The 24,531-nt window shown below is 42.3% G+C and overlaps 1 protein-coding gene across 2 annotated transcripts in view; it reads left to right on the forward strand.

Moving 5' to 3' along the window:
• Positions 1-24,531, forward strand: part of ULK2 (unc-51 like autophagy activating kinase 2) — a 224,109-nt gene that overhangs the window by 174,621 nt on the left and 24,957 nt on the right. For both annotated transcript variants that reach the window (XM_063456616.1, XM_063456614.1), the window contains exons 11-16: positions 2,357-2,407; positions 3,699-3,790; positions 5,357-5,528; positions 7,793-7,853; positions 8,940-9,029; positions 23,126-23,263. In XM_063456616.1, the coding sequence (XP_063312686.1) occupies positions 2,357-2,407; positions 3,699-3,790; positions 5,357-5,528; positions 7,793-7,853; positions 8,940-9,029; positions 23,126-23,263 (604 nt within the window). The remainder of the gene's footprint in view (positions 1-2,356; positions 2,408-3,698; positions 3,791-5,356; positions 5,529-7,792; positions 7,854-8,939; positions 9,030-23,125; positions 23,264-24,531) is intronic.

Genomic DNA, 24,531 nt, shown 5'->3' on the forward strand with positions numbered 1-24,531 from the left:
CATTGCAGCGGCAACGCTCCGACCTGGTGAGAGGAACTAGGCGGATCTTATGGCTAGAGCTCCCTGGGTCCTCTCCTGCCTCCCTCCCTGTCCATGGGCCGGTGAGGGAGATCTTTGATCTTTGATCTCCCCACCGGCCCATGGAGGCACATAGCGCGGGCTGCGGGGATTAGGGTATGCCCAGGCACACCCTGTGCGCACGCCTGTGGGGGTATCAAAGGTTTCACACAAGGATTGAGGTTTATTTACTGAACAGCAAATTGTAGCGAAATGCATACCAACTTGCATAATTTTGTCCCCCCAAAAAAGATGAGTTGAAATATTCTCTAACTCTGCTATAGTTGCTTCTTGCAGGGACGGATTAACATAGGGACTGATGGAGCCCATGCATGCCCATGGAACAGGCCATTGGTTGAAAAAAAAAAAACTTTTACTTTCTTTTCTTTTCTTTTACACACTTTCTCCGGTATTTGAGGCTGCCTAGCCGGTGCCGATATTGCAGTAATACCGGCAACACAAATGTTAGTCTCAGTATAAACAGAGTTTACTCTGCAATACCAGCGCCAGCCAGTAGGAGTCGCTGTGTGTGTGTGGAGAGAGGCAGGGATAGGAAATTACAGCATCTTCCTCCCTGCCTCTCTCTACTCACTGATCCGCGGGGAGCAGCTCTGCACAGAGAGTCCAGACATCAGTTCCTAGCCTGCAGAGACAGCCTACAGCTCAGGTAAGTGAGGGATGGGGGTAAAGGCTGCAGGGAGACTAGGGGACACTGGGAGACTTAGGGACACTGGGAACCATAGGGACACTGAGACATGGGAACACATACACTAGGGGACACTGGGAGACATGGGGACACTGGGAGACATGGGGACACTGAGACACTAGGGGACACTGAGACACTAGGGGACACTGAGACACTAGGGGACACTGAGACACTAGGGGACACTGAGACACTAGGGGACACTGTGAGACATGGGGACACTGTGAGACATGGGGACACTGTGAGACATGGGGACACTGTGAGACATTGGAACACTGAGACACTAGAGGGCACTGGGAGACTTAGGGACACTGAGAGACATAGGGACACTTGGAAATACTGAGACACTAGGGGGCACTGGGAGACCTAGGGACACTTGGAAATACTGAGACACTAGGGGGCACTGTGAGACATGGGGACACTGAGACACTAGGCGACACTGAGAGACATAGGGACACTGGGAGACAATGACACTTGGGAACACTGAGACACTTGGGAGACCTGGGGACACTGAGACACTAGGGGAAACTGTGAAACATAGGGGCGGTGAGAGACTTGGGGACACTGGGAGACATAAGAACACTTGGGGACACTGAGACACTAGGGGGCACTTGGGGACACTGAGACACTAGGGGAAATTATGAGACATGGGGATGGTGAGAGACTTGGGGACACTAAGACATTAGGAGACATGGGACACTGAGACACTGGGGACACAGTAGCCCCATCTCTCTGTGTCCCCATGTCTCTCAGCCAGTGTCCCTAGTGTATGTGTCCCCAGTGTCCCTGGTGTCTCTTAGTGTCCCCTAGTGTCTGTGTCCCCATGTATATCAGTGTCCCTTAGTGTCTCAGTGTTCCCTAGTGTCTCAGTGTCCTCATGTCTCCCCAAGTGTCTGTGTCCCCTAGTGTCTGTGTCCCCTAGTGTCTGTGTCCCCATGTCTCCTTAAGTGTCTGTGTCCCCATGTCTCACAGTGTCCCTAGTCTCCCAGAGTCATCTAGTGTCCTAGTGATATGGGGACATTGGGAGACATGGGGACACAGACTCTAAGGAAGACATGGGGACACAAACACTAGGGGACACTGGGCACCAGTGTCCCCATGTCTCCCAGCCAGTGTCCTTAGTATCTCAGTGTCCCTGGTGTCTCTCAGTGTCCGTAGTGTGCCAGTGTCCCTAGTGTTTCAGTGTTTTCTAGTCTCCCAGAGTCCCCTAGTCTCCCAGTGTCTGTGTCCCCTGGCTGCTTGGATATTTAAGCCTAAACATTGTAATCCACATTTCAGTTCCCTATGAGCAGAAGCTTATTCTCCTTTTTTTTTCGTTCTGTAAAATTGTAACGTCATCTTTCTATACGTTGAAAAATGTTTCCCTTTATAAACTTGGCATTTAAAGTATTCGTAAACTGAAAATCCTGGCGCCAAGTAGCCTTGGTTCCTAAACTGTTAGTACTTGTGAATAACATGTCTAGTAAAGATGGATATATAAATTTTTGATTACAGATGTATACAATATATGTATGTGTAGATGTTTGTTTACTGTGTTTGCTTTGCATTTCTGTGAAAAGTGGAAAATAATTCAGTTGTTTGTTGTTTTTTTTGCAGATGAATTTTTTAATCACCCTTTCCTTAATCAGGTGTCTACCGTCAAAAAGTGTAAGTAGACTTGTATTACTGTCCCATCTGTTATTTTTTACATATGAAATTGTCCATTTATCCATCCTCACATTTTTCTGTTCTTCCAGTCTAATTGGTTTATTTAATGTAACCTTCTAGCAAATATCTAGGAGTATGATAAGCTCAACTCCCCTTACTCACTTTTGCAATACCACTTATTCATATGACATTTTAAGATTAAGAAAACATCTGTAGAATAAATTAACAATATGTAGAAGCAAATGTAAAGCCACATTTTTCAATACATATATAAATTACAGTACTTGAGAATTATTTAAGGCTTCTTGAAAAGTTCTACTGTGTATTAATGTGTCTGTGTTTTAAATATGGCTAATGTGTAGGGCTGTTGAGATTTTTTTTTTCTGACAGCAATGGCTCTAGATATTTCTGACCTAATTTCATATGATGCTTAGGCAGGCTGAAGATGTATCAAAGGAAGAGATGCTTGGAAGCCTAGTGCAGTAAACGTGTCTTCTTTGTCTTCAGATCTACTCTGCATAGTATGCAGTACATGTTCAGTGTTATTCCATGAAGTGAGAATTTAGTTAATTTAAAATTTGTGGGCAACGTAGCTGAGCTGGAGGTATAGCTGGCTGAAAGATATTTTTTTTTCAGTTGTTTATTTTGACTTTAACCCCTTAAGGACCAAACTTCTGGAATAAAAGGGAATCATGACATGTCACACATGTCATGTGTCCTTAAGGGGTTAAAGGACCACTATAGGCACCCCGACCACTTAAGCTCAATGAAGCAGTCTGGGTGCCAGGTCCCCCCTAGTTTTAACCCTGCAGCTGAAAACATAGCAGTTTCAGAGAAGCTGCTATGTTTACATTGCAGGGTTAATCCAGCCTCTAGTGGCTGTCTCCCTGACAGCCACTAGAGGCCGCTTCCGCGATTTTCAGTGTGAAAATCGCATTGAACTCACGTTGGACGTCCATAGGAAAGCATTGAGTAATGCTTTCCTATGGGCGGTTTGAATGCGCGTGCGGCTCTAGCTGCGCATTTGGCTCTACTCGGGAGCTGACGTCGACAGGGGGAGGAGAGGTCACCAGCGCCGAGGGAACTGAAGGGTTTTTAACCCATTCACCCCAGAGGGAGGGGCAGGGGGGGGACCTAATAACTCTATAGTACCAGGAAAACTGGTTTCTTTTACTTTAAGTTTGAAATTCACTTTATTATCACTTTAGTGGATAGGCCTGTATGTTTCATTACCTGACTACCATTAGAAGAGTGACCATTTTGATTGAATTTGTCCTTATTATGTCCACAGCATGTCCCGTCCCTGTGCCTACTTACTCTGGGTCAAGTATTTCCAGCAGCTCCTGTGGAAGCTCACCATCTTGTCGTTATGTGTCTCCTCCTGTACGTATGGTATATTTCCAGTACACTCAGATGACTGTTTCAATTGCAGCACATTTAGAATATTCTGTTTATAATCTTAATTTTAGTCTTAATTTGCACCTGCTGCAGTCTTGTTTAATGGTGCAGTTATTGTGTAAAATGTTTATGGTGAGGGACTGCAACTTCAGAGCCTTACTTTAAGTTGTAGTTTAAGGACAGATAACTTGATGCTTGGGTAGAAATTAGAATTTTCAATTTCAAATTAAGCAATTGTCACCTCCTGTATACACTAAAAATGAGCAACATGGGCAACAGTTTAGTTAAACAACATCATCTCTGTTAGAATCTCTGTATTTGTCAGAAATGTCCCATGGGAAAACATTGGATTGGCTGAGATTTTCAATTCTGATTATCTCAGCCCAGGATGCGTAGCAAGGGGTGAGGACAAACGCACTGGCCAATCAGCATCTCCTCATCACATTGTGCAGCACTGACCCAGAAAGCACCTCTAGTGGCCGTTTGAGTGACAGCCACTGGCGAAGTAATGTAAGCAATGCCTTTTCTCTGAAAAGGCAGCACATACAGTGCTTAGCCTGCAGAGATTGACTGACTAAACTAACCTTAAGCAGTAGTTGTTCTGGTGACTATGGTGTCTCTTTAAATAAAGAATTAAAGAAAAAGAAATTGAGAACATAATCTTTTTTACAGCTCCTTTGTGCCTGCGAGGCCTTGTCCTTATTCAGTTTCATGTTGTGGGTGTTATTATCTACCTAAGCATTTCATCCTGACCTATTAATATTTGATAGGCATGGTGCATGTCATTGCTTGACTTACACTGTATATAAGTTATTAGCTACTTATTACTGCTTACCTTAGCACCCTAGTTATGACATCCAGTGCTGTTTCTAATATCATGCATTTGCATGTTTATTTTAAAGTGGAAGTAAAGGCTTATTAAATATATTTTAAATGTGTTAAACTATACTGAGAAATCAAGCAATTGTACACATACAGAGTTATTCAGTTAAGCTACAATTATAGGGCATTAAAAGTGGATTTCTAACTTGAAACCAAAATAGTTGGTCTAGGTGCATAGTTGACTTGGATCATTTTTCTAGTTCAGCTGTTTTGGCCTTAAATTTTAAATTCACTTTGAATTCCTGACAATTATCATGTTCGTAAACAACCCTGACAATGACGAGGAAAGTTGTGTTTTAACAGAGTAATTGTGGTATTGTGATAATGCTGAATTCAGCTGTTTTTGTGTTTGTTTTTTGTGTGTGTTTGTTTTGTTTCTTTTAAAGTTATTGCATAATTGAATGCAGTCTTATTTTCTGGAAGTTATAATATACTGTACAAATATCCAACAGCAATGAAGAAACTAATGACTCTTGTTTATTGCTTACTTGAAGAACTGCAGGATTGTTCTTTGTACATAACAACCCATTGAGATTAAATGAGAATCAACATCAGTTATAACTATTGGAGTGAATGTGATACAGGAAACACACAAACAGCAGTGAATATGGTTAATGCTAAAAGGTGGAAATGTGGTTGCTGATGAAGTGTTATCTTGTTTTTTTTCAGTCTCTGCCTGACATGCAGCATGTTCATGAAGAAATCCTTTCTTCGCCTCCACTGGTTCCTCCAAATTACTTACAAGTGTCCAAAGATTCTGCCAGCACCAGCAGCAAAAACTCATCTGGTGACATTGACGATTTTGTCCTCGTCCCTCATAATCTCTCTTCTGATCACTCATGTAGGTATCAGAATTTCACAAGACCTAAGAAACACTAACTGTAAAGACATTTGATTCACAAGATCTCTTAATTACCAAATCAGTGGGTATATATAGAAAAGAAAATCAGGGTGCTTTATCATATTTTAATTTATTTCGCTATGCTATTTCAAACTGGGAATAATGCTTAAAGAGACACCCCACTGCCCAAATATAGTTTAAATGATTCACTGTTTAGTAGATATACACCCAATGAAAAATTACACTAATGCGTTTAATTATGCTATTTTTTTATTGTGGTTATATCTACAAAAATTCCAGACCTTTTGCCTGCAGCCTTTGCTAACCCCATCCAGACTTTCTGTGGCTGCCCAATCACTGACTGCCAATGCAGCTCAATGAGAAGTGTTTGCAAGGCAGGTGCTCCGGATAGTTGCTGCCTCTTGAGCTTAGCTCCACTGAGCTAAACAACCAGGAAGTAACAGGACCGGTTGTCCTATTGATAGCCTGAACTGATGTAACAAGGTTCCTTTATAAAAGTGCAAAGTTATATTGAAATCTGCATTTTTGTAAAGTACTTTAGGTGTTTGATGTGATCCTTTAAGCAGTGTTATTTGCAATTTAAAAATAAAAAGTACCAGCAGCCTAAATGAAAGTGAAAATATATCCATAATAAATTTGGAATATTCTTTTCTCACACGGTTTTGAACTGAACATGATAGGAAGGGGCCTATAGACACCTCAGTCTTACATAATGATTCACCAGGTGTCTTTCATTCTCTATCAAGTGATCTTTGGCTTTTTTCTTCCATCATGATCTACTTTATCTCCATTTATTGCATTTATTGTGGGAATATCACATACTCCTACAGTTACTATGCTAGTCTCTATGCTTAAATTGTGAACCTTGCTGCTTGCACAGAGTGATCCATTTTATATTGATTGCTAGAGGAACCCTAAGTAGACTCTGTAAAAAGCTCTCTGAATAATAATTATGGCCTGCAAATGCCACTGATCAGCTGTCAGTGATGGTAACTACTTTAAGCTTTATACCATTCAGGTGACAATGGTTTTAATGTTTTGCTTCTGTCACAGGAGCAAAATGTATTAAATTCTTATGTCATGTTAAGGTTGAATAGTGTGCAATGCTTGCCTTTGGTCTAGGTTATGTTCTTGAGTAAAAATGCAACTCCACCAAAATTGATATCAAAATCAGAATAACAAACAAGGTATATTTGAAAAAGGTACAACTTATTTCAGTATTTCACCAAGGGTATAAGCACAATGGTACTAGGAGTCCTCGCGTGTGGTTACTCATATGTACAATTAAACAAAAAATGGCAGCGTTATTAAAGGAACACTATAGTCACCTAAACAACTTTAGCCTAATGAAGCAGTTTTAGTGTATGGATCATGCTTCTCGGGTTTCACTGCCCAATTCACTGCCATTTAGGAGTTAAATCGCTTTGTTTCTGTTTATGCAGCCCTTGTCACGACTCCCCTGGTTATGATTGACACAGCCTGCATGAATAAAACTGGTTTCACTTTCAAACAGATGTAATTTACCTTAAATAATTGTATCTATTTCTCTGTTAATGAAACTTTAATCACATACAGGAGGCTCTTGCAGGGTCTAGCAAGCTATCAATATAGCAGGGGATAAGAAAATATTAATTAAACAGAACTTGCAATCAAGGAAGGATACACTTTAAATGACACTTTACAGGAAGTGTTTAGGAAGGCTGTGCAAATCACATGCAGGGAGGTGTGACTAGGGTTCATAAACCGTTAACTCCTGAATGGCAGAGAATTGAGCAGTGAGACTGCAGGGACATGATCTATACACCAAAACTGCTTCATTAAGCTAAAGTTGTTTTGGTGACTATAGTATCCCTTTAACTAAAGTGACTCGAAACTGAATTTCACATTTTAGGGTAAAGTATTCAAACTGAATCTACAGCTGACTTGGAAAATCTTACCAATGCAGTTGAAAATTTAAATTATGTTACTGAATTTAGTTAGCAAGGCTTTATAATCATCACAAAAAAATATATAAGATTTCGTAAAATGATTTTTTTTTAAAGTGCAAGTGTACAGAATCTTTCTTTCCTCTCAGAGTTGTTATTCAGACTGCAGAAAGTCACAACAATTATTGGAAGATAAAAATTAACATCACCATTACTTTGCCATTTGTGTGCTTTGTGTATTTTATGCAGTGAGCTGTGGCTCACATTTCTAAGTTATTGATACCTGCTGTAGCTAAGTGCAGTGATCATGTTTTTCAGATGACCTGCCTACTGGGACAGCTGGGCGGAGAGCATCTACTGACTTATTGATGTGTGCAGGGTAAGTTATAATCTCTTGCTGGCTTCTAATGTGGTGTTTCTAATTCACCAGAATGGTTCCAATGATTATTTGCAGAGAGTTCTTTTGATAGATTCATTTCATAACTTGGTGTTCGTTGCTCATCTACCTAATCTTAACATTGGCTGAGAATGCCGCTTCTCCTGATGTGTTAATCATCAAATCTAACTGGAGTGTAAATTACTAGCAAGATGTAGACGTCTAAATGGGTTCTTGAAGCGGTATTTTGTCCAAGCAGAATCACATGTGAATGGTGTGGAGTATAGTGATATTTGTAATTTTATCTTGCTATAAATTCATTCAAAAAAATATATTTTTTGTTCTAAACTTTTTTTATTTGTCATTGTTCGATGAAAAGTAAGACGAACTTAAAAAAATACAATTACAGCACGATAATCCAATAAGACTGTGTATAAAAGTAGTGACTCTTGCACAAAATGTATTTGTCAAACAGCATAAAAACTAATTCAAATAAAAACATGCTCTGTCACTCACGGCATACTCAAGGTAGGTTCAATATATAAAATCTCGACTTTAATCCATGTGTTAGAAAAAAAGGTAGGGTTGCACTTAACCACAATTCAACCCAGGGTGCTACTGAGCATGGGTCAGCAAAAAAAAAACACAAGGAATATGTATAAATAGAAAAATCTCAGGCACTCACTGCGATTGTTTCCAGGCAGATTTATTGCAACGTTTCGACCTTAACGTTTCGACCAACTCAGGCTTAACAGGTCGAAGCGTTGTAATAAATCTGCCTGGAAACAGTTGCAGTGAGTGCCTGAGATTTTTCTATTTATACTTAATCCATGTGTTAGACAGGAGTGGCCCAGCTCAATGGATCACATTTAATTCCTTGATAGGAGGCTGACCCACTATTACTCTAATAAGATACCAGTCTGTGGATTTAATTTTGGACCGGAGGGATCTATTCAAGGAATTATTGTAGGGTGTTAGAGTACTCGCATGTAATGACCCTTCAATCCAATCCATTTTAAATAAAAAGATAAAAATATATATTTTAATTTCTTTGAATGGTGTTTTCATCTTCTTCATCTTTGTTTACAGACAGTCACCATTAAACACATCAGGGGGCTCAGGAAATGTTCAGAAACCTTCATCTTCGTCACGATGTGGGGCGTCAACTGTTACCACCAGGTGTGTAGTGCTGTCAGACTGCCTCAGTGTTATGTATAATTTCATTTTTTTGTTCAGTTGATTGACCTATGGAAAGGACCATTGTCCAAGCAGCTCTGACCAGGGAATGAGCATAGTTAGTTAAGTTTTATTAACAGAAAAATAGAAAGTAATCTTTTATTAATGATTGATTCCATAAAGGGACACTATAGTCACCAGAACAACTACAGCTTATTGAATTTGTCCTGGTGAGTAGAATCATTACCTTCAGGGTTTTTGCTGTAAACACCGTCTTTTCAGAGAAAAAGGAGTGTTTACATTACAGCCTAGATAACTTCACTGGACACTCCTCAGATGGCGGTTAGAGATCCGTCCTGGGTCATGGCTGCCTAAACTGCATCCAAACATTCAGTGTCTCCACCCTCTGCATGCAGACACTGAACTTTCTTCATAGAGATTCATTGATTCAATTAATCTCAAGAGGAAATGCTGATTGGCCCGTTCTGTGTTTGAATTGTGCTGGCTCTGCCACTGATCTGCCTCTTTGTCAGTCTTAGCCAATCCTATGGGGAAGCATTGTGATTGGATCAGGCTACCACTTCTGCTGATGTCAGCAGGCAGTGGGCAGGTCTAAAGGAAACAGGGACAAAGTAAGCAGCTGCAGACTTGAATACAAGTAAGATTTGACTATATTTAGGGAGGCATGAATGGGACAGGGGGGCTAGATGGTGGTTTTAACCCTATAGGGTCAGGAATACATGTTTGTGTTCCTGACCATATTGTGCTCCTTTAAATGAACATTATAATGAAATATTTATAGTGAGATATTATGCAAAAGCGTACTTAGATTGCTAATGCCGTGTTGCTAGTGTTTAAGTTTTTGTTATTTTTTTCCTAGAGATCTCTCCATTATTTTACTGCCATTGTGTAACAGTAATAAAAATCTTTTATAAACCTAACATGATTTCATTGTTGTAATCACAAGAATGTATGCTAACATAATTCCTCTAGCAAAAAAGACAAATCAAGTACACACTGTCAGGGTACCTGTGGTCTCTACCTCCGAAAGAGGTAGAGACTTAGCCGTTCCTCCATCCAGACGGTCTGATGGCTTCCTTCCTCGCGGTCTATCCGATCATGTTAAGCCGGCCGCGAGGGAGTGACTGCCTTTTACAGCATCACGACCGGAAGTCGACGGCAGGACGCTACCCGGAACGACCTGTCAGTCAATTGCTGCAGGACCAATCAGGACGCCTCGGAGGCGTGGTTACTTTCCTGAACAGGGTATTTAATGGAGCATCTTTCTTTAGCTCATTGCCCTGTCGTGGTTCTAGCTTGTTCTAGTCACTCAGTGCTTGTATTCTGCTTATTCTTTTGGTTTTGACCCGGCTCGTTTATCCTACTCTGCTTACCTCTGTACCCTTGATTCAGCTTGTCTCTCGCTCACCTGTCTTCTGTTACCCTCGACCTCGGCTTGTCTTTGACTATTCTCTACAGTACTACTTACGTTAGTCCGGCCATTCTAAGGTCCGGTATACATATCTGGCTACTGTTTATACGCTGCGTGTTGGATCCCTGTCCCGATCCTGACATTACGACAGGGCCAATGGATCCTGCAAGTACAAACAGTCAGCTTGCTTCTCCTGATCCTAGGTTTGAAGCCATGGATCACAGAATGGATCAGATGGCGCTTGCGCTACAGGCTCTATTATCTCGTGCCAATAACCCACCAGAGGAGATACATAATACCCCTATTTCTCCTGTCAGTTCAGGTCTAGAGGTAGCCACAGTGGGTGCTTCTTCTCGCATTACTCCCCCAGTACGCTATGGTGGGGCTCCTGAGAAGTGTCGTGGTTTTTTAAATCAAATTAGTATCCACTTTGAATTGCAACCTCGCTCCTATCCTACAGATAGGGCAAAGGTAGGATTTATTATCACCCTACTTATTGAGAAGGCTCTGAGATGGGCCAACCCATTATGGGAAAACGATAACCCCGTAGTGTATAACTATAATGCATTTGTAGCTGCTTTTAGAAGAACATTTGACCCTCCAGGTAGAAAGGTGAATGCAGCCAGATTACTGTTGCGCCTGAGACAGGAGAACCGAACACTTGTGGATTATGCACTAGAGTTCAGGTCTCTGGCGTCAGAAGTCAAGTGGAATGAGCAGGCATATATGGATGTATTTTTGAATGGCCTATCTGATGTAATCCTTGATGAGGTTGCTACTAGATAACTCCCTGAGAATTTAGAAGACTTAATTTCGTTCATATCTCGTATAGATGAACGTTTAAGAGAGAGACAGAACACTCGAGAGAGGAATCTGAGACCTTCTTTTAGGTTAGCCCCCGCTTTTCCAAGTCCTGACTCCACAGTATCTTTGCTTCCTGAACCTATGCAGATAGGGTATACCCGCCTCTCTGAGGAGGAAAGACAGTACAGGAGAAGAGAGGGTTTGTGTATGTATTGTGGAGCCAAAGGTCATTTACTCTCAAACTGTTCCAACCGTCCGGGAAACGCTCGCACCTAAGTCTCTCTAGAGGACAGGCCTTGGGTGTTTCTATTTTGTCCTCTACTCCTAATTATAAAGATCACAGGCTTCTGCTACCAGTTTCCTTAACTTGGGAGAAGGAAGTAGTCAGGGCTTTGATAGATTCCGGTGCTGCTGAGAATTTTATAGACCAAGCCTTTGCTATTAAAAACAATTTCCCATCCCAGCTAAGGGAGACACCCTTGGCCGTTGAGGCCATAGATGGTAGACCACTACTAGATCCTGTTATCTTTCGTGAGACCGTACCCATTAATTTAAATGTTGGTATCCTACACGTGGAGAAGTTATCTCTTTTGCTCATTTCGTCCCCTTCCGTTCCCATAGTTCTGGGGTACCCATGGTTGAAGAAACATAACCCTATTATCGATTGGGAGTTAGGGGAGATACTCTCGTGGGGCCAGGGCTGCCAGGAAAGGTGTCTAGGCAAGGTTTCTCCATTAGCTAACATTAACATACCGGAGAATCCTACTCAGTCCACAGAAGGACAGATACCAGACCTTTACCTAGACTTAAAGGCAGTATTTGACAAGAAGAATGCCGATTCTTTACCGCCCCACAGGTCATTTGATTGTAAAATTAAGCTTCTACCCGGGACTATGCCTCCGAGGGGTCATGTATATCCTTTGTCTGTTCAGGAAAACTCGGTTTTAGAGGAGTATATTCGGGAGAATTTAGAGAAGGGATTAATTAGGTCTCCGGCCGGGGCTGGGTTCTTTTTCATTAAGAAAAAGGATGGCACGCTGAGACCTTGTATCGATTACCGAGGCTTGAATAAAATAACTGTCAGAAATGCCTATCCCATCCCACTGATTACAGAGTTATTTGATCGTCTTAAGGGCTCCAAAATCTTCACTAAGTTAGATCTCCGAGGGGCATACAACTTGGTGAGAATCCAGCATGGTCATGAGTGGATGACGGCATTCAATACCCGGTATGGTCACTACGAATACACGGTGATGCCATTCGGACTTTGCAATGCTCCTGCAGTATTTCAAGATTTGATTAATGAGGTACTTAGGGAGTTTCAACATGATTGTGTTATTGTTTACCTGGACGACATACTAATACACTCTAAGGAGATTGAGACTCACCATAGACAGGTCAGAAAGGTATTACACAAACTTCTGCAACATGGTCTATACTGCAAATTGGAGAAGTGCAGGTTTGATCAGTCTCAGGCAGACTTTCTTGGGTATGTGATTTCTGGGGAAGGTTTTAAAATGGATCCTGAAAAGCTCCAATCCATTTTAGACTGGCCTTTGCCCAAAGGACTCAAGGCTATTCAAAGGTTTATTGGTTTTTCCAACTACTATAGGCGCTTCATTAAGGGATACTCCTCTATCATTGTGCCTATTACCAATATGACCAAACAAGGGGCTGTTACTAAGATCTGGCCTAAGGAAGCTCTCGTTGCTTTCAAGACTCTCAAGGAACTTTTTGCCTCGGCTCCCATTCTAGTCCATCCTGATACGACTCTGCCTTTCTTGCTCAAGGTCGATGCCTCTGAGACAGGAGTTGGGGCTGTTCTGTCTCAAAGGTTAGGGGTGGATAAACCATTACACCCTTGTGGTTTCTTCTCTAAAAAATTATCTGGGTCTGAGAGCAGATATGACATCGGGGAGAGGGAACTCTTAGCGGTCATTAAGGCTTTAAAGGAGTGGAGACATTTACTGGAAGGGACACTACACCCTGTTACTATTTTAACGGATCATAAGAACTTGTCTTATATTGGGGAGGCTAAGCGCTTATCCGCCAGACAGGCTCGCTGGTCATTGTTTCTCACTCACTTATAGACCTGGTTCTAAGAACTCCAAGGCTGATGCTCTGTCTCGTCAATATGAACCATCCACTATAACTGAACCAGTCCTGTCCTCCATAGTTCCTAAGGGGAATATCATCGCAAACACGAATCTCAGGATTCACTCTCCATTGCTTTCCGAGATCATGAAGTTTCAGCATTTGGCACCTAAACAGACTCCTGGGGATCGACACTTCGTTCCTGCCGCTCTCCAACTGGAGGTGCTACGCTGTCTCCATAACAGCAAAGTGGCTGGGCATCCTGGCATCCGCAAGACATATGCCCTGGTCTCTAAAGATTTTTGGTGGCCTGACTTACGTAAAGATATTAAAGAATTCATCGGGGCATGTGAGGTTTGTACCAAGACCAAGCTACCTCATTCGCTTCCATGCGGATTTCTGCACCCTTTAGAAGTTCCTGAGAAGCCTTGGTCCTGCCTGGCTATGGACTTCATTGTTGATTTGCCTATCTCTAAAAAGCAGACTGTCATCCTCACTGTGGTGGACAGATTTACTAAAATGGCTCACTTCATTCCCTTACCTAAACTACCATCTTCGCCTGAATTAGCGGAGATATTCGCTAGGGAGATTTTCCGTTTGCATGGGATACCTTCCCAAATTGTCTCTGACAGAGGCTCCCAATTTGTTTCCCGCTTTTGGAAATCTTTCTGCTCCCAACTAGGCATCAAATTGAATTTCTCCTCTGCTTATCATCCTCAGTCCAATGGAGCTGCTGAACGCACTAACCAAAAAGTTGAACAATATTTACGTTGTTTCGTTTCGGAACACCAGGACGATTGGGTCGGTTTGATTCCTTGGGCGGAGTTTGCACATAACAATCTCATTTGTGATTCTACGCATTCTAGCCCTTTTTTCTTGAATTATGGCTTTCATCCCTCCATCCTTCCTTCGGAGTCTTCTTCTCAGGGGGTACCGTCGGTGGATGTTCATGTGGCCAATTTAAGGAAGTTGTGGGATCAAACTCGACAAATCCTGCTGCACAATTCTATGCTGGTTAAAAAACATGCTGACAAACGTAGAAGGGCAGCACCGGTGTTTGTTCCAGGCGATAGAGTATGGTTAAGTACCAGAAACATTCGGTTAAAAGTGCCGTCCATGAAGTTTGCTCCTCGATATATTGGACCTTACAGGGTCCTCTCTCAAATTAACCCAGTTGCGTATCGTTTAGCGTTGCCTAATGCCTTACGCATCCCTAATTCATTTCATGTTTCTTTACTAAAGCCTCTAATATGTAACAGGTTCTCCTCCGCAATCGCCCCTCCTCGCTCAGTTCAGGTGGAGGGTCAGGAGGAGTATGAGGTCAATTCCATCGTTGATTCTCGAATCTCCCGAGGGGGATTGCAATATCTGGTCGATTGGAAAGGTTATGGTCCTGAGGAGAGAAGTTGGGTACCTCAGGAGGAGGTGCATGCTCCCCGTCTCCGCAGGGCGTTTCACTCTCGCTTCCCTTCTCGCCCTGGTACCTTCCGCCCGGTGGGCGTATCTGAGAGGGGGGGTACTGTCAGGGTACCTGTGGTCTCTACCTCCGAAAGAGGTAGAGACTTAGCCCTTCCTCCATCCAGACGGTCTGATGGCTTCCTTCCTCGCGGTCTATCCGGTCATGTTAAGCCGGCCGCGAGGGAGTGACTGCCTTTTACAGCATCACGACCGGAAGTCGACGGCAGGACGCTACCCGGAACGACCTGTCAGTCAATTGCTGCAGGACCAATCGGGACGCCTCGGAGGCGTGGTTACTTTCCTGAACAGGGTATTTAATGGAGCATCTTTCTTTAGCTCATTGCCCTGTCGTGGTTCTAGCTTGTTCTAGTCACTCAGTGCTTGTATTCTGCTTATTCTTTTGGTTTTGACCCGGCTCGTTTATCCTACTCTGCTTACCTCTGTACCCTTGATTCGGCTTGTCTCTCGCTCACCTGTCTTCTGTTACCCTCGACCTCGGCTTGTCTTTGACTATTCTCTACAGTACTACTTACGTTAGTCCGGCCATTCTAAGGTCCGGTATACGTATCTGGCTACTGTTTGTACGCTGCGTGTTGGATCCCTGTCCCGATCCTGACACACACATAGCACAGTTCATTTATGTCCAAGACTATGCCATTACCGGTATATGTTTCTGATCATTGATGCATTTATGTTATATATTACCTTCTGGTCTTGTACACACTGTGATATGATCGTTTCCCTATGTTTTTGTTAAGTATATAAAAGCTTATGTAATGCAGTAATGATATCTCCCAAATATCAATTTATTGGCCATAAATAGATATAAACAATGCATGTCGGTGCTCCAAGGTTTTTTACTCCAGGAAGAGGAAAAGAATCCCACCATAGAGGCAAATTAAAGCACATCCCCTGCTTGCATATAATGAATATACAGCATAGAGGCAAAATACAGTACATAATCTGCTTGCATGTAATGAAACATAGCCCACCATGTGTTCTGCCTTACATGTTTTGTGTGTGATCAAGAAGGACATAGGGAAAACCACTTAATGAATTTAACCCGTGAAGTTCAGAAAACACGAAATGCCAAACTGATTGCAGCATTCCTCCATTATTTTGCTGCCATCAGTTTGGCATTCTGTGTTCCGAGTGGTTTCCCTGTTTAAGGGTACATGCTAGCTGATTGCACCTATGCCTATGGTTAAGTGTGGTTAAACACGAGAAGCGTAAGCCATAACACATGGTGGCCTTTGTTTCATTACATGCAAGCAGAGGGTATGCTGTATTTTGCCTCTATGCAGTGGCGTACACATGACCTGTGGGACCCCGGTGCGAAAATTGATCCGTGGGCCCCCTTCCCCCCCCCCTCTCTGCGCTGGCCAGGGCCGCAACACATGGCGGCGAGAACCTGGTTGCAGGGGTTGCAGCGTTTGCAGGGCTGCGACCCCTGCGACCGCGGTATGTACGCCAGTGCATGCAGATACACACACACTTAAAGGACCACTACAGACACCCAGATCACATCAGCTCATTGAAGTGGTCTGGGTGCCAGGTCCCTCTAGTTTTAACCCGGCCGCTACTGCTATGTTTCACTGAGGGTTAATCCAGCCTCTAGTGGCTGTCGCATTGACAGCCGCTAGAGGAGCTTCCGCGATTCTCACTGTGAAAATCACAGTGAGAAGACACTGAACGTCCATAGGAAAGCATTGAGCTTGCCGTGCATGCGCATTCGGAGCTAAGAGGCGGAGGGAACCCCAGTCCGGCGCTGGAGAAAGGTAAGTGCTGAAGACACACACACACTCTCACGAACAGACGCATACACACTAGCTAACAGACACACACATTTACTGACAGAGACACACTCAGCGACAGACATACATACACACTCACTTACAAAACATACACTCTCACTGACAAACACACACTCACTAACAGACATCAAACAAACTCATGTACGCCACTGCCGCTATGGTAGGCTCATTTACTTTTTCTATGCACGTTATGTTTTGTCTACTTACCTGAGTCCTTGACCATCGCTTTTCATTGTTTATATATATGTATGGGTCACCAGTCATAGCGTGTATTCAGAGCTTGGATTGCTAAGCAGCTGTTCCAATTTTCCTGTTTGTTTCACTAAGTCGGCTTATTGGCCCCAAAACCTCATGTCCTTACTTTCCTCTTTTTTAATAGTTCAGAATGTGCAAAGTGTGCTTGTACCAGCTTGACCTCACTAAACTCGAACAGTAATTCGTAGTGCTAACAGAGCTTCATTAAAACTGTATTACAGGGCCAAAAAACAATTAAACCTACAGTAACTTGCAGTGTTATGAATGTATCAAAGGGCCCAGCAGCAATGAAACTAACAATAGTGTGCAGTATGTTTGACTGTATCACAGAGTTCCATAGTAGCTATACTCACAGCAAGATGTGGTATGTCTCAGTGTATCACAGATCTCCACATCAAAAAGTAACTAAATTACAGGGATGTGTAGTGTTTAATGCTTATCATAGTTTCAAAATGTAAGGCTCAGTTGCAAGTAATATGTTTTTACTTTCTAAAATGTTAGCTTGGCAGAATCTTTTTGTCACAAATGATATAAAGCCCTCCAGTGTGTGCAAGTGGTTAGGTTTTTTGGGTAATTCTTATAGTGTGCCAATGGCTTAAATATCCTCCGTGTTTTTTTCAGGATTGATTTAGAGCTAACTGGCAAACTCAGGCTTCAAACCACAGTCCTTAAATATCTGCTTGTCCTTAAAAATGTGAGGTGGATCACAGACTTATCCAACTAAATGAAAATAACTCTTTAAGCTAACTGTGACGAACTGAACCTTGTCACATGTTCTTGGAGGGGCCTGCTGGCCAACCTCTTACCAAAAGACTATGGGCCCTTTAAAAATTTATGTGAACAGACTTGGTTCGTGGGATTTTATATTTGGTTCAGGAACCAAACAGCCGCACGAACCGGAGACCACCCTGATGCTTGCTAATTTCCACCCCAGTGTTCGTCTGGGAGGCCGTATTTCCTATGGACGACCACCAGGTTGCGGCCATCTTGTTCGCATGAAAACAGGCAGCGGTGTTTGGCTGTTGAGTTCATGGAACTATTTTCGGACACTGAAACTCCCGAACACCGCTGGAATTCCATGATCGCCTGAGTTTGGTTTTATAGCACTTAGGAAGACACTGTTAGGTGGAAACGTTCCCACGAACAAGGGGAACAAGCTCCAGGGTAAGACTATTGACTATGTTCAGTAGTTTGTTCGTTTTTAAACTACCGAACTAGACAGACGGCAAGCCATGATTCTCTGGAACTGTTTTGGGCATAAGACCATGCGTGCGGTCAGTTAATTTATGACTTCCAGGAAAATCCTGAACCCCTGAACCGATCTGGGTGATTTTTTGATATGTTAATCACTTTGTGGGGATGTTGTGTGTTTTAAGATATTTTTGGGGTTTTATAAAATGTTATGTTTTCTGCGCCTAGAGATAATTGAGTTTAATACAGTGCTGACTCAATTATCTCCCAGGCATAGGGGAGGACTTGACCTATTTTGTATGGGATTGTCCTGGACCTGAGAGCACCTGAGAGTGCCCCTTGCCTGGGGACCTGCATATAAGACCAGTTGTGGCTGACATTAAACCGATTTGTTTTACCCTTCATGAAGTCTAGGCTCGTGTTTGGGGGATTGAATAGCTATATTCACTCTTGGGATTGCTATAAACACTATACTCCCCTGGATTATAATCACTAGCTCTTGTGCTCTTTGCTCTCTGTACTTGGAGAGGTATATCCACTGGAAGCTGGATCCCGGTCTTGGGTCTAGGGTGGGTGGAGGACAGCGAGATCCCAACCAAGCTGCGGCAATTTGTGGAGTTTGCGCTGGTTATGGTGTTCCAGTGCAGTTCTTATGGTGCTCGCAAGTACTAGGAAGCAGCGATTGACGGAGGCACCCGGTCGGGGTGCCAGGCGGTCCATCACACTAACCTTTACTTTAAATATACTAAAACCTAAATATACTAGATAAACAAATATTATTCTAAAACACAGTGATTTCCACATTTTGATTGCCAGTGAAGTGAATAAACCTGTCTGGCTCTAAAAGCAACAGTATTCTGAAAATTATCAGCATAACTTTCTTTATAATTAAAGCTTTACATCAAAGTGATCATCTTATTTTGAAAACCAATTTACAGTCATAAAGCATGAAGAAAATAATAGTGAAGATAAGTCAAGTGTTAAGTAAAGTAGGAGATCATGAGGCTGAAACAATGCAAATATATAGAAAAACGTTGCATGAGAGGGGATATGACAACACTATGCAAATATATTCGGGGCCAATACAAACCATTGTGTGGAAATCTATTCACAAACCGGACTTTACATAGGACACAAGGTCATGCGCTTAGACTGGAAGAAAGAAGATTTCTTCTAAGGCAAAGAAAAGTTGTTGTTTTTTACTGTAAGAACAATAAGGATGTGGAATTATCAGCCTGAAGAAGTGTTTTTTTTTTTTTTATCAGAGTCCATGTAGATGTTCAAACAGCAACTAGATGCATACTTGCAAAAACAGACTATTCAAGGATATAATTTTTCAATGTAGGGTAATAACTTTTTGATCCAAGGATAAACCAGACTGCCATTCTGGGGTCAGGAAGGATTTTTTTTCCTAGTTTGTTGCAAAATTGGAAGTGTTTCAAACTGTTTTTTTTGCGCCTTCTTTTGGATCAACAGCAAAAGAGAAATGTGAGGAAGGCTGAACTTGATGGACGCAAGTTTTTTTTTCATCTATGTAACTATTAGGGGGAGGCAGTAAACGGACCCTGGTTTACATACTGGACTAATTATGTGATGTAAACCGTGAAAATAGGTCTGGAAAGAACTGTACCAAATATTGCTTAGCGCCAACACATTAGGTGTGCCAAAATGACCAGTGTGGTACAGTTCTAAGAACATACTAGTAAACAATCTGGTAAAGAAACAGTTTTCAACAGATATAAAACACTATCCAAGATGCAAGCACAGGGATGCCAGTTATACCATAGAGAGAAAGTTGCACCAACTTAACTATGACGGTTACCCCTATAGAGTGAGGGTATCTACCGTCTGGACATCCTTCTTCCTATAGATGGAGAGCGCTGCAGAGTCCCAACTCGATATCCTGAAGAGCTAGTATAGCTGAAGAGAGCTCTTACAAGAGCTAGAAGTGATATAGCAGTTATAGCTGTTCCATACAACACAAGACGTTGCTGCGAGTTGAGGGTAAGAAAGTCTGTTTTTTTGAGCAAAAAGCATTTATTTTATACACATTTTCAGGCCACCCCCTGGACCTGATGGAATACAGGGACAAAAGGAACGTAAACCAATGGGAACAACAATGATTACTGTAACACTCCGCAAGCCCTCCCCTCTGCCTGTGATATAATTAAGATAGCTAATGGAATAACTTAATTGGGTACACATTTTTACCCAAAGTTCACAAACACCCCAAAACTCAAACATATCCCCATAAATTGCACATCCCTGGATAGGGGATCTGGGTGAACAACATATCCAAAAATCAACCAGATCAGAGAAGGGGTTCAAAAGTTCCATGGAAGTCTCTTTTGACAGTTCCAGAGAATTTGGTTGTGCGGCCGGTCTATTTCCAATACTAAATTCTGTTCAAATGCACGAACATGGGCCGTTCATGCAAATAACCAAGTTTAAAGTGGCGTTCGAATTGTCGAACGCTGTTCGTCTCCCGTTGAAGAGTCGAAGTCTCGGAGAAGGTGAAGTTCAGCGGTGTTCGTGCCGTCGCGTGTCCGATTTGAGTTCCATGAACTCAACGACAAAACACAGCTGAACACTTTCGACTAAACAAAATGGCTGCTGCCACATGTTCGAATGTTGAATGGCTGGCCACTTCGACGACTTCGACACTTCAGCTGTATCCGAAGTGCCATTTCGACTACTTAGAAAGTTTTAAAAAGCCATTGTCCACAATCTCAATAGGCAGTAATAGTGCCTTAGAACAAAGTAAGTCACAGGGGCCATAGTCAAAAGATATAAGCCTAACAAGTAGTCCTCTCCAAAACCCAGTGGCAAAATGCAATTCGTCACAATAACCTTAGTGGATTTTTTAAATGCAAACCACTGTTGAACCTCACATAACAAAATCTAGATTACAAATTGTTCAAGAGTACATTAAACTCATAACATTCTTGCACAGGGCCTTATGGACATATGAGACATAGGGGTGGAAGTAAAAGCATGCCTCCCAACCGTCCCAATTTTTAAGTCCTGTCCTGACTTCCCTGGTGTCTCGCATGCGCATCATTAGATGGGCTTGCTCTAGCAGACAGCCTAGTGTGCTTTCATGCCAGGCTGACATACCAGTAAAGTCGCCCCATTTCCTGGTGAGTGACCTCTTTGGGGTGGAGCCAGTTATGCTATTGAATAACTTGTTTGCCCCTTTTACTCCCTTCCTGCTGGCATCCTGATTCTCTGGACTCCGGAGCTGGGAGGTATGAAAAAATGTGGCAATCCTAGTAGTATGGTAAAACAGGAGAGTGGGTGGAGTCCTTAGAAGCTTATATAACGATATAAAAAGAGAGAATGAGAATTGATAGTGTAGTAAATCTATTGATGGCAAGGAAATAAGTATATGATGTAAACTTACACTTTTCTGGAGCTCAAATCCAGCTCCCAGCCAATCAGTGGCACTCTCAGCCAATCAGTGACTCCCAGTGATTGCCTGAGAGAGTCAGCTGACCGCTTTCAGCCAATCAGCAGCACCCCTGCCTGGCAGCACTCCGTGCTTCCTGAATCTGAAAATTCAGAAACCAGAAGCTGCCAGGGGAAATCCTGAGACTGGCGCCAGAGGCAACTAACTTCGCGGGCCTCCTGGCACAATAACAACTTTATTTAGAGGAAGTTGTTATAGTGCCTTAAGATTGCCTATACTGTCCCTTTAACTATATATATTTGTAAGGTCTTTAACTATATATATTTGTAAGAAATAAAATGTATTGCTTTTCTCATTCTGGCCTTTACTGGCATTAAACAGAGGAAAAAGGGGCATCACATGAAAAAAAGTAAACACTGGGTAAAGATGATTTTCAATCATGTATTTAATGGCACAATTACTGAAGAAGTGACAGTTTACAACTGTATTTGTATTACTTTCAGTCCTTTAAAATGGAGGAAGTATGTATAAAAGACATTCTCATTCTCTAAATGGTCCATGTTTTCGGAATATAAATTCTCTCAAATTAAAGCTGACAGTCTGAACATAATCTAGTCAGTCATTGTATGATTTTAAAGTCAGTGTGCAGAGCCAAGACAGCAAAACACCTAAAGCAGTCCAAATACATATGGACTGCTCTGTATTAAACTGCTAATAGTATCTTACAATGCAGTAACTGTAGCATGTAATAGAGTTATTGCAGTTTACCACTTTACTTGTCGGATTATCCTCAACTTTTGTTAGTAACCCCATATGGTTGTCAGCATGACCATAAACATTCCCTCAACAAGTTACATGGCTCTAATGTTTGCTTTTTTTTTTTTTTGTCTGTATAATTCATTTTATGTATTTTATTTTTTTGTAACTGCTTTATATTATTCAACTCTGTGCAATCTTTTGCCACATGACGAACTACATTTTATCTCTTTAACAGCATTCAGTTAAAAATACATGTCAGTGTACTGGGTTGCACCTATGTTATTTGATTTGCCTTGCAGTTGGACGCAAGACTTACTTACTCATGTGCTTGTGATCTGGAAATACCTGTTATTCTATAAAAGTGTGAACTTATTTTTTCATTTAGTTCTGTTGTAAAAACAAGTTTTATGATTGAATTCTTTGTATTGTGGTGATAGCCTTGCCGAATGTGCTTTTATAACTAACCTGCTGTGCATGGCTAAATTCATGTAAACAGTACAGATTGTCTGAACTCAATTTGTACTTCCTGTTCTCACTGGCCGCTGAGTTTTCCTAGAATTGCTTTGTTTTGAAATGCAGTTTATGGAGTAGACTGGCAGGGAGGGACTTAGTCCTGCTGCTTTTCAGGCTTAGTGCATGAAAGCAGATTTTCTAAATCTCTGTACTACTGGAAAGACACGGTAGGGAACTGTTCCATTCTGCAGCTGAATGGAACGTGTATCTGTCACTTCAAGAGTAAAGGAATTGGATTTTTAAGCCATCAGTTAGGTGGTCGGGTCATTTTTAGAAATCATTGTAGCTTGTCCAGAAACACAATGGTCCAGATAACTCAGAGACCTCTGAACTGGAATTTATTCAATTTTTTCATGCCTTTTGACTTCAGACAGAGTCAGCCACAAGTGTCACCACATAGTGAGACTGCACCGATCCCTGTTCCAACGCAACTGCGAAATTATCAGCGCATTGAGCAGAGCCTCTCATCCACAGCCAGCCCGACATCTAACCCTCATGGGTCCCCCAGGTATGTACTAAGAAACTTTTATGCTTTGTTTACAATCACTTATTATGTCTAATAAGAAGAACATGTTGTATGTAGTGAGAATGATAAGTAATATTTAAAGAATGCCTTACGAGCAAAACCTGGCTTGCCTTCCAAATTTCCTCATGTCTTGGAAACAAACATTGTTTTCCAGTCTCGTGTTTTGTCAGGCTTCCCTGGCATTACATGTGTTTTCTTCGTAGGAGCACGTGATTAATGCTGTGCATCTTAAATCATTCACTATTTATCTCTGTAGCTCATTTGTGCCATAGTTTTGAAAAACAATCTGTGGGACCTTGCATGGTCAAAACCCATGGTCATTTCATAAAAATGTAATGTATAATCATTGTCAAAAGGTCTCAGTACTTGCAATAACAAAATTCAATCAATGCAAAGGTTATGGTACGGAGTACCCTGGTCCCTTTCTTCCTGTCCAGAGTGGCTTATGACGTGTACTGATGTGCAGAAATCACATCGCTATAAGCCTATGCCCTGGAGCACAGGCATCAAAAGTTATTAGATGGATGTGCTTAGATTGACATCCCACCAGTCTTTGTTGGAGTCTTTGGGAATCACTGCACATAACCTGATTCACGAACACTACCCCAGTTAAACTATACCAAATTCACAAGACTCCTACAGACGTGTGCTGGAGGGGGTGCGGCCTGAGAGGGACGTATGTCCACATGTGGTGGGAATGCCCGCAGATGATCACATTCTGGAAGCAGATACAGACATTATTGACACAGGTCTTTGGTAGATCTCCAGACCTGGATCCATGGCTTTTCCTTCTAAGCAGGACCCTAGACGGTTGGACTAGGCATGAACAAAAGCTTCTACATAAGATTACTTTGGCAGCCAGGAGGGCCGTAGCCTCCGACTGGCTTCAGCCAAACACACCACCCCTCTCAGGGGTCATCAGTAGAATAAAATAAGTCCATCTGATGGATGACCTGACAGCTAGAGTAAGGGGCACCTTAAAAACCTTTCACAAGATTTGGGAACCCTGGGAAAATCCCAACCTGGGCAACTAAGAAACAACCAGGCCCCCCAGGCGACCCAATGACCCCAGCAGGAGTCCCCCCCCCCCCCTTTCCCCCGTCCTTCCACCCCTCTCTCGTGACTATCTCTTCTATCTTCTTCTACTATATCTCATTCTATGAAGCTCTTTGGCCAATGTACCATACGCACGAAATCAGACACAGGGGGCATACGGACAACAAGAACCGCAGGAGTGAGAAACCGAGTTC

The sequence above is a fragment of the Pelobates fuscus genome, chromosome 1 (assembly GCF_036172605.1).
Source record: "Pelobates fuscus isolate aPelFus1 chromosome 1, aPelFus1.pri, whole genome shotgun sequence".
NCBI lineage: Eukaryota > Metazoa > Chordata > Amphibia > Anura > Pelobatidae > Pelobates > Pelobates fuscus.